The sequence below is a fragment of the Carcharhinus amblyrhynchos genome, chromosome 10 (assembly GCF_965287045.1).
Source record: "Carcharhinus amblyrhynchos chromosome 10, sCarAmb.v2.hapA, whole genome shotgun sequence".
NCBI lineage: Eukaryota > Metazoa > Chordata > Chondrichthyes > Carcharhiniformes > Carcharhinidae > Carcharhinus > Carcharhinus amblyrhynchos.
The window spans coordinates 69,805,680-69,819,475 of NC_137333.1; the positions used below are offsets into that span (position 1 = coordinate 69,805,680).

Consider the following 13,796-nt stretch of genomic DNA (forward strand, 5'->3'; position numbering starts at 1 on the left):
TGGAGCCTGACAGAGTGACAGAATAGCAGACAGAAACTCTGATTTCTATCCTCATCTGGCCAAAACTTGAAACCAACTATTGTGCTTTCCAGCTCTGTTGCTAATGTCCGCTAACTGAGCATCTGGAGCTATCTTAGTTGACATAGCTCAACAACACAGCTCCTTTCTGACATTAACAACTTAAAGAATGTTTATCTGATTACTTTCAAACCATGTAAACATTAATCCTGTCTCTTCAAGTTTGTGTAGGTTTGGTAGATTAACCATGGTAAATATGCAGGGTTACTGGGATAGGCAGACAGCGCGGTGAGGAGGGGCGGTAAATGCTCTTTCAGAGAGCCAGTGCAGACTTAATGGGCTAAATGGCCTCCTCTAAACTGTAGGGATTCTGTGAATTCAAAGTGAATTCACAGGGCCAAAGCCAACTGAGTTGCACATTTTCCATCATTAAGTCTAAAATCAACTTGCATTAGCACAGAATGGCTATTTTATCAATTTTAATTTACCTATAAAGAAGGTATGGTAAGAAGAAGTAATCTTAATCTAAAATTGTGTAACATTTTAATTATTATCATGTCTCTGCATGAAATCATTACCCACTGAAATTTAAATGTATTGTACTAGGATAAAGGCTTAGTAAACACTTTTTTTTTAATTTACATGAAGTGGTTTCTCACTTAACTTATCCATTGAGATGCCATTTGAGATAAAAGAAATCACGTCTCCAACGCACAACATTAAAATTAAGGTAATAATCCATTTTTTTCCCTGCTCCTTAATTTACTGGGTGTCTGAGACAGTTTTTAAGTTCGTGACATGTTGAATCAGGTTTTCTCATCTTATTTTTTAGCGAACTGACTGTACAGCTGTTATCTCTGTGGAAGAGAACAGTTGTCTAGGAACTGGTTTCCAGTTACTGATTTTATTGGCTGAAATCCATGCCCCAAGAATGTGGGTGGAGAACAATCCAGAAAAGGACAGTCAGGTATGACTAATGCCATTTGAATATCTGCACCTGGTGAGCTGTAAGCAAAGTAGGTGAAAGAGTAATGTGTAAATTACTGTTTTGAGTTACTATGAAGGGTCATCTATTTTGCATTAGTTAATAACTACTACCAAAATTTACTGTTATTAATTTTTCAATGTAGTACTTTTATTAATGTCAAGCTACAGTTTCATTGCAACTGCTGTTAATGCAAAGTGATAGTGCAAACTAAATTGCAAGCCATCTCCAATTTGCCAACATATTACACACATTGCATTAAAGTAATACAGTTCAAATGAATGTTCGATTACGGGCTTGAGTACTAAAGGATGTGATTTGGCCCACCTTGCAGCAAAACCAAAGAAAGCTGGAAAAGTCCAGCAACTGTTGGGAGAGAAAATATCGTTAATGCTTTCACTCTTCATTGGAACTAAAAGAGTGAGAAATTGTGTTAGATATTATACTATATCGGGACGAGATTGCAACAAAGATGTAGCAAACTTAATGACAAGAGACAGATGACTGTATGTGAGAGGGTGGTGGGGGGAAAGGAGGATTTTCCATTGAGACAAAAAATATATGGGATATTAAAAAACAGTTTAGATGGAAGAGGAAGGTCATGGTCTCAAGTTGTGGAACTCAATGCTGTTGCCTTTTGCAAGGCTAGCTTTAAGTCAGTCTTTCTATTCCAGTTTCACTTTCTTTCTCGTTCTTTAATCATATTCTTCAAATCTACACTTGAATATATACAGACAGTCCTTAACTTTACGATATTTGAGTTGCAACAAATGGGCAGCACGGTAGCACAGTGGGGGTGGCATGGTAGCATACTGGTTAGCACTGCTGCTTCACAGCTCTAGGGACCTGGGTTCAATTCCTGGTTGGGTCACTATCTGTGTGGAGTTTGCACATTCTCCTCGTGTCTGCGTCGGTTTCCTCCAGGTGCTCCGATTTCCTCCCACAGTCCAAAGATGTGTGGATTAGGTTGATTGGCCTTGCTAAAATTGCCCTTAATGTCCTGAGATGCGTAGGTTAGAGGGATTTGCGGGTAAATATGTAGGGACATAGGGGTAGGGCCTGGGTGGAATTGTGGTTGGTGCAGATTCGATGGGCCAAATGGCCTCTTTCTGCACTGTAGGGTTTCTATGATTCTATGAACGACACTTGCAATGATTATAAGTTGACATTTTATTTTGTCTTTACAATGCCCGTTTCGACGTTATCACGCCACACCAGCAAACTGCTAGTCTATATCAATTGTTAGATTCTTTTATGCTCCACCTTTCACAACCACAAGAAGCACAAATTATTTTATAGATATAGGCCGGAGTTCTCTGACCTGTGATGCACTGGTCCCACTGCAGTGAATGGAATTTTGACTGAACCACATAATGGGTGGTTTCATCGGGACAAACAAAGCAAAGAAAAAATGGGATCAAGATAGAGGGGAAAGTTCACAGTCTAAAGTTGTTGAACTCAATGTTGGGCCTAGAAGGCTGTAACGTTCCCCATTTATAACATGCCTATGGGAAAACCGATTCCAACTTCCAATATTTTGACTTATAGGAGCGAATCATTTTGCAAGTCCAAGGCTTGCTTGTAATACATTCCATATTACTGTGTGCATACATGTCCCCCCCAAGTGCATGGGGTTAGCGAAGTGTTTGGTACAAGAATGAAACTAGTTTCATCTGGTTTAGTTTGTATACATGCACAAATGGCCACAAGAGGGAGCTATTACATTCCTCCCTCCTTAATGAGAAAGTTACATAATGTTTAAGTTCCATCCAATATATACATTTCTTCCTTTTCATTTATTCACAATTCAAAGTCAACCACAAGTTTCCTATTCCCAAGTGGACTTCTGACTCAAAATTTCAGAACTTGGGGAAAAGCTTTGACACAATTTGGCATGAGTCTTAAGAAGTCTTATGTTGACTGATTTTAACCATGATCTTCAATCAAATTTTCCACTTCATCAGTCTTGTCTGTATGACTCTGACTTGGATCTGAACTAGCTTCAGGCATTAGTTGTGTTAGAGTACCTTTACTGGTATCCTGACTATCTGATTCATCAGAATCATTTGATTTTTCCCCAATTTGCTTCTTAGTGAACCTTTGAAGGTAATAAATCTATATTTGCACATCTAACCTTTTCCACAACCAAATAAATATAAGGATACATATTTTCATGACTCTTCAGCGACCATTTCAACCATTTATAATGATGATCTTTCACCTTGACACTTTGGTTCAACTTCAGACTTTCTTCTTTCATATTGCCTCCATCATGACTCTTTGTTTCTCCTTCTACTGGTGGTGTTAAATGCAACTTCAGCAATGAAAACCTTAGAACATAGAACACTACAGCGCAGAACAGGCCCTTCGGCCCACGATGTTGCGCCGACCAGTTACAAAACAATGACCCACTAACCTAAACCAATCCCTTTTCGTCCATAAACCTTATTCTGGGTTGTCTTCTAAGAAAACATTCAGCTAGCATTCTGCCAGTTGTAGTGAGAGGTGTGTAATGGGAAGTAAACAGAAAATTCACCAGCTGGTGACCCAATGAACACTGATTTTAAAAAAAATTCTGGATACAAATTGGAAGAAGCTGAACAATTTGTTGTGGCGGTACTCCCCAGTCGCCCAATAATATTTGTTGACACGGCCATCTTCAAAAATTAGTCCATCCGTATGTACTTTTCTCTTGATTGGATATTTAAGCCTATTTTTCACAGAACACTCAAGTTCCTCTGCTGTTTTGCTGGAAGCTTCTCCAACCCAAATTTGTTTGGCTGAACAATTCACAATCCCACCTCCATTGCCACACTCTGATATTTTCATTGAACAAAGGTGCTGGTACCTGTTACAAAAGTGAAATTAGTTTAATCTGGTTTGATTGGAATGCATACATGTTTACACAAATGGCCACAAGAGGATGGGTACTATTACAGATATCAACACCCACAATTTTCTATCCTCCTGACCTAAGCTCCATGGCCTCGCGATGATAATGGTTGAATGATATTATAGAGTGGGAAAAGGGCAATGTGACAGGAAATTTAATCTAATGATTGCCATCTAAATGTCCTGGAGACCATTGCTCCATTTCAGAAGAGCAGCAGTTACTCTTGTTCAGCTTCTGTCTTTTGTGGAATACAAGTTTTTTTTAACGCTGAAATAATAACAATCAAAGAGGGTGACAGCCCCTAGTGGTGCACTGTACTGAAACAAAAACATTAAAGAGAACTAAACCAAAATGTAATTCCCAGGGGTGATGTACCCCAGCTCTTGCGGTGCCCACTGGTCATGGAAGGCCTTAAGTTTTTACTAGTGGACAGCACATCACATGCTCCCTTTCCTGGGGCACCCAGCTGCGCACATAGCGGTGGAAGAGTGGTAGACAGTTGGGTCAGATGATCCCCTCAACCACCTGCTGCCTGAACCAGTTAATGCCACCTTTGCTGGGCCCAAAGGCAGGCCCACGAGTAGGTCATGTCTTACTGTATGTATGGTTTGTCCCATTAAATGTACTTAACTTTCTGGCGGAGATAAATAATCACAGAACACATCTTAGTTGCACTTGCTTGAATTCTTCAATATATTTATTATCAGGGAATTGCATGACAAGATCTCAACTTTTAAAGTTTTTACTGTAGCAAACAAACTAAAATCAACGTTGGCTAAACACCATTTAGTAAATAATTAATACTCAGCTACAGGAAAGTTCATCCTAATTAGTGTTTTAATGTCATTGATAATCCCATGCTGCATATAAACAGCATGCTCTCTGCAGAATCACAGTCTTTCTATGAAACACTTCAAATTCACTTCCAGATTCCAATGGGTTCACCTCTCCCCATTTTGCTGAATTGTCATGGCTGCTGTTCTGTCTCACTTTCTGATTCTATTCAAAGGGACAGAAAGTCTGCATTAACAGCTTCTGTTTCTGTCTTTGTTTTCAGGTATTAAGCCTATAATGTGCAATTCAATAACATCTGACTTGGGTCCCCAGCTCCCTTGGAAACCAAATCACACTGGCTTGTTGTCGGGCAGAATCTGTAGCAGATCATTTGACCCTCTTCATTACTCCATTTTACTTTGAATTAAAGAGACAATCCAAACATAATCATTTAAAACTTTGCATCTGCAACAAAGCACAATTTCACAAAACCGCTTGCCACCCAACTTCCATTCTTGCCACCATGCAAGCTGACATGAAAAATTGGTATCCTTCCTTTCCAAACCATCACCATTTAGTCAGATAAACACCTTGAGCGCTGCCACAATAGTCACTTGTACAGCAGGCTGTCTCCTGAAAGATCTATGTGGTTTCATATGATTACATAGCTAAGTATTGCCACAATTCCAACTTCCTTTTCCTTTCCTCTCCTCTCTATTCTTGGAACATAGTCCTCTTTTAGATCTGTGTCCTCTGTCCCACAGCCCCCTATCCAAATCCCTTCACTTGGGTTTTAACCTCCTCCTCTGGACTGACACAGCCCTAGCCAAAGTCATGAATGCCATTCTCTATGATAGTGACTATGGTGAGTTTTCTAATTTTGTCCTCTTTACCCTGTCTACATATGGAATATTAACCTGCAACTCTTACATTCTGTTATCCAGTTCAGCCAACTATTCCTCTTTGTTTCCATTCTTGCCCATCTAATTATGATCAGAGCATCTTTAGCAGTGGCTTTTGTTTCCAGTGTGGATTCATTTCAGACAATTCCCAAGGATCCGTCGTGAGCCCCACTCCCTTCCTTGTTTTTATGTTGCTCTTTAGCAACCTAATTCACAGACATGGGGTCAGCTTTCTCATGCGTATTGATGGCACATCTTAATAATGAGAATCTAATACTGATGATTTGAGCGCAAATCCTTGAACCAACTTGACATTGATCATGATTACTATTCAATCAGTTTCAACCACTGTTTGAGCCCAAACCTTATGGTCTGATCCTTTCTGTTTTTTTTAAAAGATTACCCATAGAGATGAGATGCCTGGATGTTGCTGTTTAGACACTGTGGACAGTAACTGATGCCCTGTCTGGTAGTGTGTTTTGTATATCAAAAGTCTAATCTAATAGGCAGTATTCAGCTAAATACTACTACTGAATAAATACAGTTAGGTTCTCTAGTCGATAACACCAAATAGTGCTGCCCTGCTAGATTTGTGCCCATTTAAAGCCCCATCCAATTTTCAGTATAGGCCATTGCAACAAATTTTGTTGATTGTTGACATGAAACTGGCTCTGTTTATTTTATGTACAAAATTGGGAATAGTTTATTTATTAAAGCTTGTGTATCTTGCTGAAACCAAGTTCTGTTATGTTTTCTTGTAGGCCTGTATGCTGGCATTTTATCCAGAATTTGATATGGGCACTCTCTCTGACTGTGAGGCTATAATTTGTTTGGACTCTTCCTACTCCATGAGGGGCTTAGCTCTTGAACAGGCCAAGAAAGTAGCACTTCTTCTACTCAGATACCTTCCAACCACCTGCAGGTTCAATATAATTACCTTTGGCGCAGGTTTGCAAAACCATTTATCATCCCTATTTCACTGTAATATGGTCATATTGAAAAATTTTATAATATACAATATAATCTCTCCAATGGGATTTCCATATTTTCACTTTTACTATGTTCCCGTTTACCTTGACCTATCCCTGGTCTTCTATTCTGCTCCACCTCCTTCAATTCCTTTCCAACTATATAGTTCCGTACGTTTCCTCCTTTCTTCAGTTCTGTAGAAAGATCATTTAGATCTGAAACATTAACTCTATTTCTCTCCGCAGCCAGATCTGATTCTGCATTTTCTGTTTTTATTTCAGATTTCCAGCATCTGAAATTTCCAGTATTTTGCTTTTGTTTGAGTGTTTAATTCACTGCTATTTCTCTTCCAAGAATGCTTTCCTTGAAGAAGTACTGTTCTTCTTTCCAACAGGATTTCTTTTTTCCCCATTTAACATGTTCTCCTTTGCCCCGACTTAGCCCTGGTCTTCTATTCTGCCCCACCTCCTCTGCTTCCTTTCTAACTATATAATTCAGTACATTTCTGCCTGACTTCAGTTCTGTAGAATGATCATTTTGATCCAAAACATTAACTCTGTTTCTCTACACAGATGCTGCCAGACCTGCTGTGTATATGAAGCATTTTTTGTTTTTTACATCAGATTTCCAGCTCCTGCAGTATTTTGCTTTTATTTAAAATTTTTACATTGCAATAAATAATAGTTTGAGATTGTAAATCATTTAAAGTTGTGCGATTAGTAAAAAATTATGGGTGCGTCCCAGTCAAACATTATGTGACTACGACCAGGAGACAGTTTCATGCTGATTTGACTTTCCTGCAGTGTAATATAAAGCTACATGATGAAAGTACCCAAGAAGATCACTTGGCACATGGGAACCTACTATTGTAATTATTTGGAATCATTTTGATATTATGAAAGAGTAACATGCTGCTTGAGATCTAAAGCAGATACTTAAAATTCTAGAACCAAATGATTTTGAATTTAATGACCAGTTCAGTTCCTAGTTTCTGTAAAGCTAGGTGATTTTAGATAGTAAAAGATGGGTGTTTCAGTGCTTTTCAGCTCAGGTGTGATGGGCAAGGTGATGTTGGAACCAGTTGTTCAATGTTTCTGCTCCAGATTACCAGCCAGTGACTCATGCAAAAGTTGGATAAGGACAAGATTGTATTCTAACATGGTGCCATTGCAGTTCTTTGGCACTTACTGTTCTGCATTCAGAAAAAGGCAATGGTACTGAAGGGTTTTTGGGCCCATAGAACCATGAATTAACAAGTGCCATCCAATGCCTTCAGGAGAGAAGAGAGAAAATAATGAACAGTCGGAATATTGAAACCAAGCAAGAAGTGCATGGTGACCCCAAAAATATAACAGGAACATGGCACTAGAATGATAAAATCCGTATCTTATTGATTTCTAACTTCACTGGCAGTAAATGCTACTGACTCCTGTTTAGCATTTGATAAGAATCTTGTCTTAATGTTTTCCTACTTTAGATTACCAAGAACTCTTCCATTGTTCACAACAAAGAAATTCTGAAGATGCAGTAAAAGCTGCACATAAGTTTATTCTGGTAGGCATTTTATGTGTACTCTGTTTTATTTACTTTTTAACATTTAAAAGATTAAAGTATTCAGAATATCCAATCTTTTGAAGTACATTCAACACTGAGCATGTGTTAACCAGAAAATAAATTGCCTTGTTTCTGATTTGTTACCAACAGTCATTGGTAGCACAGAATGTAAATATACTGAGTCTTTAACTCATCAGGCCAAGACATGAATAGAATTCAAACAATCACAACAATATGTAGCATGGGAAAAGTGTGCTGATTATTTGGCAAGTTGACTGATTGGCTACTATTGTTGCAGTTAGAAAGCAGTGGGGAACTATAAGCTCCTCAAGTTCCCTGGTAATTCAAAAAGGCTCAAGGCTTGAACATCTGTTTTTGTTTGCACAGTATATAAATGTATGTCACTTCTAGCAAGTGTAAATGAGACATGTTAATAGATTGACTGATTATATTAAATTGGTTATTAGTGTAGCTATTTGTACACCCAGGATTGTTCGACAAGTGCTGTCCAATCGTAGAACTACACCAACAGCAGACATAAAGGCCAGAATTTTACCACCTCGCCTGCCCTGTTTCCAGGGTAGGTGAGGTCCACAGAATGGAAATCTCTGTGGGCCTTGGGCAGGATTTTATAATCTTGATTCTGATTTGATTTATTATTATAAGATATGAATATACAGTGAAAAGTATTGTTTCTTGCATGCTATACAGACAAAGCATACCATTCATAGAGAAGAAACATGAGAGTGCAGAATATGTAGTGTTACAGTCATAACTAGAGAAAGATCAAAGAACACAGCCTTGTGGGGCATCAGTGTTGAGGATGATCGTGGAGAAGGTATTTTTGCCTATCCTTACTGATTGTGGTCCGTGAGTCAGGAAATTCAGGATCCAGGAGCAGATCCTTGCCCGAGTGAGATAGTAAACTCCCAAAGTTGGTGTTGAATTTTGCAGTATGAGCTGGTTGAATATTGTCTGACCTCTGTCCATTGCAAACAGCCAGAGGAACGTGTTTGATACAGTTAGCCAATTCTTGGGACAACCTGGCATTGCACTAATGCTAAAATTCATACAAGACATTGGTCAATTACATGATAGGCAGAATGTCATTTTTGATTGACAGCAGCATCTGCTTGTGTAAAATACAACGCAGAAACAGAACGCAAAATTCTGCAGGACAATGGCTATCTTGATAGAACTTAATTTGCTGTGTATCACACAAATTCACAATTGGACCAAAGGTGGCTGAAGCAGTAAGCAATGTGAAATGGCTTACTTAACCCATTGGTCAAATTTTTGAGATACTTAACCTTTCAACCGTAATTTGAGATAGATCAGGTGTTTTTCAGGTGTGAATGAGGCCACCTTTGGTCCAATTGTGAATTTGTGCGATACATGGCAAATTAAGTTCTATCAAGATAACCATTGTCCTGCAGAACTTTGCGTTCTGTTTCTGCGTTGAGCTTGGAAAGTGAGCAAATGGCTAAGACCCTATTTACAAGTTTACTGATAAAGCCAGTCTTGTAGTGCATGAAGCTATACAAACCCAGCTCCTATATAATGCCAAGAGAAGGTAAGCTTAGCACACAGTAGTAGAGAAACCATAGCGAACACTCAAATGGTTGGCCATTGCATCCTTTTCTAAAGCCTCTCCACAGTCATGCAACTGAGTGTGACTGCACTAACTTATTCTTACCTATCTAATTATAGCCAGAGTACCACCCTCCTTCTCTTCCAGTCAAACATCATTACTACTTGTGTTTCCCAAGGACCTATCTTTGGTCCTTTCCTATTGCTAACATACTCTTAATCTACCCACATTATCCAAAAACAAAGCATAAGTTTTCACAGCTACGCTGATAACACCCAGCTCTATCTCCTGACAAACATTTTTCATTCCCTCCACTATCACTAAATTGTCAGACATCGAGTACTGGTTGAGCAGAATTTCTTTCAATAAATATTGGAAATACTGAAGTTATTGTCTATAGTTCTTGCTATAAATTCCATTTTCTAGCTGCCATATTCATCTGTCTCCCTGGCAGCTGGCTGAGGCTGTACCAGATTGTTTGCAAACTTGGTGTCGTATTTGACCCTGAGAAGAGCTTCCAATCACCTATCTGCACCATCACTAACACTGCCAAGTCTTGTCTCCATAACATCACTCAACTCTGTCATCACCTCTGTTTACCTGCTGCTGAATCCTTCAATCATGCCTTAGTTACCACTAGAATTGATTATTCCAACTCATTTTTGGCTGGCTTCCTATATTTTATATTCAGTAAACATCAAGTTATCCAAAACCTTGCTACCTGTATTTTTAATCTCGAAAAGCCCTATTCAGCTATCATCCCTATGCTTGCTGTGTTGACAACAGGTTAAGCAAAGCCTCAATTTTAAAATTTTCATTCTTAGTTTAAAATCACTCCATGGCTTTACCGTCTACTCCAGTAATTTTAATCAGCTCCACAATCCTCTGAGGTACCTGCATTCCTCAAATTCTGGGCTGTAGGGCATCCCCAATTTTATTCATATTCTCAGCTACCTTGGCCCTAACTTTTGATATTCTTTCCCTTAAATTTTTTGACACTATACCTCACTTTTCTCCTTTAAGACATCTCTACAATTTTGACCAACCTTTTGTTCATCTACTTTATGGCTTATGTAACTCAGTCAAATTATACTTTATGATGCTTCTACAAAGCTTTGTCGGCATTTTATTATGTAAAATGGGCTATATAAATACACTACCACTGGGCTGTTCTGTGCCACTAGCCGTAATTCTCAAGTCCACTGGGAGTGTGAAATCGCGGCTGGAGCTCAGCCAACAGTTCTGCAAGGAGTTCATCGTCATGGTGGAATTTAAATTCCACCTTTTAAAAATCTGGAATTGAAAGCTAGTCTCAAGAATGGTGACCATGAGATTATCATTGATTGTCATAAAAACCCACCTGACCTTCCAACGTTCTTTAGGGAAGGAAATCTACCATCACATTGGCCTACATGTGACTTCAGATCCACAGCAGTGAGGGTGACTCTTAACTGCCCTATGGACTACCACATGGACTGCAGCAGTTCAAGATATCAGCTCAGCACCACCTTCTCGAGGGCAATTTGTGATGGGCAATAAATACTGACCTAACCAGCAACACCCACATCCCAAGAATTTATAATTCCTAAAAATGGTCTACTAAGTCACTAGGGCAATTAGAGATGGGCAACAAATGCTGGCATTGTTGGTGAAACCCACATCCCATCAAAGAATAAAAGAAAGAGGATTGGTTGCTATTCTCTCTTGGCCTATGTAACTGGGAGCAGCAGCTCTGGGACCAAGGTAGTTTCATGGTCACCATTACTGAAACTAGCTTTCAACCATAGGTTTTATCAATTGAATTTAAATTCCACTAACTGTCACAGTGGGACTTCAACCTGTGTCCCTTTGAGATCTCTGGATTACTAGTCCACTGACATTACTACTATACCACTGTCATCCTCATAAATATTCAATAGGAAAATACTTGATAAGAAATAATTTGCAGGGGCAATGAGGAAAGAGCAAGAGATTGCTATCAATAGGATAGCTCTAACAAAGGGTTGGCACAGGCACAAAGACTATGTGGCTTCCTGCTGTGCTGATAATGTAGGATCAACTCAAGAATAAGGTGGCACCAGGCTGCTTTCTATGTTTTTACACTCTTATAATTTGATTGACACTTAAATAAAATCTGCCCATACAAATGCCATAGACATTGAGTGCAAAGTGATGTTGGAATGTTCAGAATGCCCATTTGAATTTGAAAAAGTCTGGTACTGATTACTCCATTAGATATAGGAACTTGTGAAGTTACTATTAGCCATAATGAGTTTGATTCACAGTCTGGATGTAAAGATGGCACCTTGGAAAACACAGTTATCCAAATAATGCCGTAGTTGACAATAACATTTTAATTTTTATGTTCTGTTAAAGTCTGTACAGAAGCCGATGGGAAACACAGATTTCTGGAGACCATTGCTGAGTCTGAACTTGCTTGCCCCATCCAAAAGAATACGCAATATACTTTTGATTTCTGATGGACACATTCAGAATGAAGCTCTTACACTGAAGACAGTACACCAGAATATCAAACACACCAGGATATTTACTTGTGGTGTTGGGTATGTCATTTTGATAAGTAGATTATTACAAATAAATAGAAGCCATTTTACTTGAAGTATTTGCCAACCCTGCGTCTAACAATTTGTGTTTCTATGCCACTAATCTTAGTGTCAACTCCAAATTTACTAACCATGCCTCCTATATTCTCATTCAAATCATTAATATAAAAGACAAATAACAGTGGATCCAGCCCTGATCCCTGAGGCACACCGTTGGTCACAGGCCTCCAGTTTGAAAAACAACCCTCTATAACTAGCCTCTGGCTTCTGTCAAGAAGCTAAATTTGTATCTATTTAGATACCTCACCCTGGATCCTGTGAGATTTAACCTTGCGCAACAATCTACCATGTGGTGCCTTGTTAAAGGTCTTGCTAAAAGTTGTCTTTAAGTATCTGTCTTTATTTGGTTTAAGTACACTTTGCCTTTCCAGACCATTTCTTTCTATTTTGAAAGTATCACAATTTTTTTAATGAATGGTGCATTGTCTTCAGGTCACTGATGCCAGCATTTTACTTGTATCTTGAATTTTCTCACATTCTACTCATTTCTCACATACCCTAATGAATTTAGAGGTAATGCTCATGTCAGATTTTAAATATCCCTGTTATTTTTATTTAAGTCATAGGTATTTTTCAGTCCTTTTGCATATCGTTTCTATCCCTTTCCTCAACATATCATCCTCTAGCTCCAGGTAGACAACTCATTGTGGGTATTGACCTTGTAACACACATGGCTATCAACTTTTCTGACCAAAGAATCCCCTATAATGACACCCTCCATATGACTTTCAAACTGCAACTTTGACTTAGCTATCTTTGTGTTTCTACTATCTCATTTTCTATCTCCATCTGCTTTATTGAACAGAAGTTTGAAAGCAGTTTACAGTGACTTCCTACCACCCTAACCCCATTCCAGTTTTTTTTATATAATGTCTGATCTCCATTTGACTTGTTTGCCTGATGGTATTGCTGAGGTTAGGACTATTCCATATGAGACTTTATGGCCATGAATGCATAATCAATGCATCGTTGCAGAACATTATTATCTCTATTTATGACGATTGACGACTAACAGATTATTGTCATTTATCCTCTCCCCTTTCTGACTGCTTTAAGCTCAGATGTGGCAAGAATGATCATATCAAATTCACTCTTCTTCCTTCTCCATCCATTACTTGGTCCAGTTGTTCAGTATTTTTCAGTTTCTCTGTTTAACCATGGTTAATTATGGAATTCAGCTTTCTACAGGTGGTAAATGTTAATAATAGGCTGAAATGCATAACACAGATAGCATTTGCTGATGACACCAAGATTGGGGGAACGGCAAATTGCGCGGAGGGTGTGGAGAGTCTGCAGAAGGATCTTGATAGGCTGGGCAAATGGGCCAGGAAATGGCAAATGGAATTTAATGTTGGCAAGTGCGAGGTGGTCCACTTTGGTAGGAATAATGGTAGGAAGGACTATTTCTTACGTGGCGAAAAACTGCAGCAGGCGACGGTGCAGAGGGACCTCGGGGTCCTTGCGCACGAGTCGCAAAAACCCAGCC

At 38.9% G+C, this 13,796-nt stretch overlaps 1 protein-coding gene across 4 annotated transcripts in view; it reads left to right on the plus strand.

Annotated features, from left to right (window-relative positions):
- The window catches only part of parp4 (poly (ADP-ribose) polymerase family, member 4), a 107,949-nt gene that overhangs the window by 57,974 nt on the left and 36,179 nt on the right, over nucleotides 1-13,796 (plus strand). For all 4 annotated transcript variants that reach the window (XM_080197295.1, XM_080197297.1, XM_080197296.1 and 1 more), the window contains 5 exons: nucleotides 667-748; nucleotides 851-985; nucleotides 6,334-6,520; nucleotides 8,019-8,095; nucleotides 12,063-12,250. In XM_080197295.1, the coding sequence (XP_080053421.1) occupies nucleotides 667-748; nucleotides 851-985; nucleotides 6,334-6,520; nucleotides 8,019-8,095; nucleotides 12,063-12,250 (669 nt within the window). The remainder of the gene's footprint in view (nucleotides 1-666; nucleotides 749-850; nucleotides 986-6,333; nucleotides 6,521-8,018; nucleotides 8,096-12,062; nucleotides 12,251-13,796) is intronic.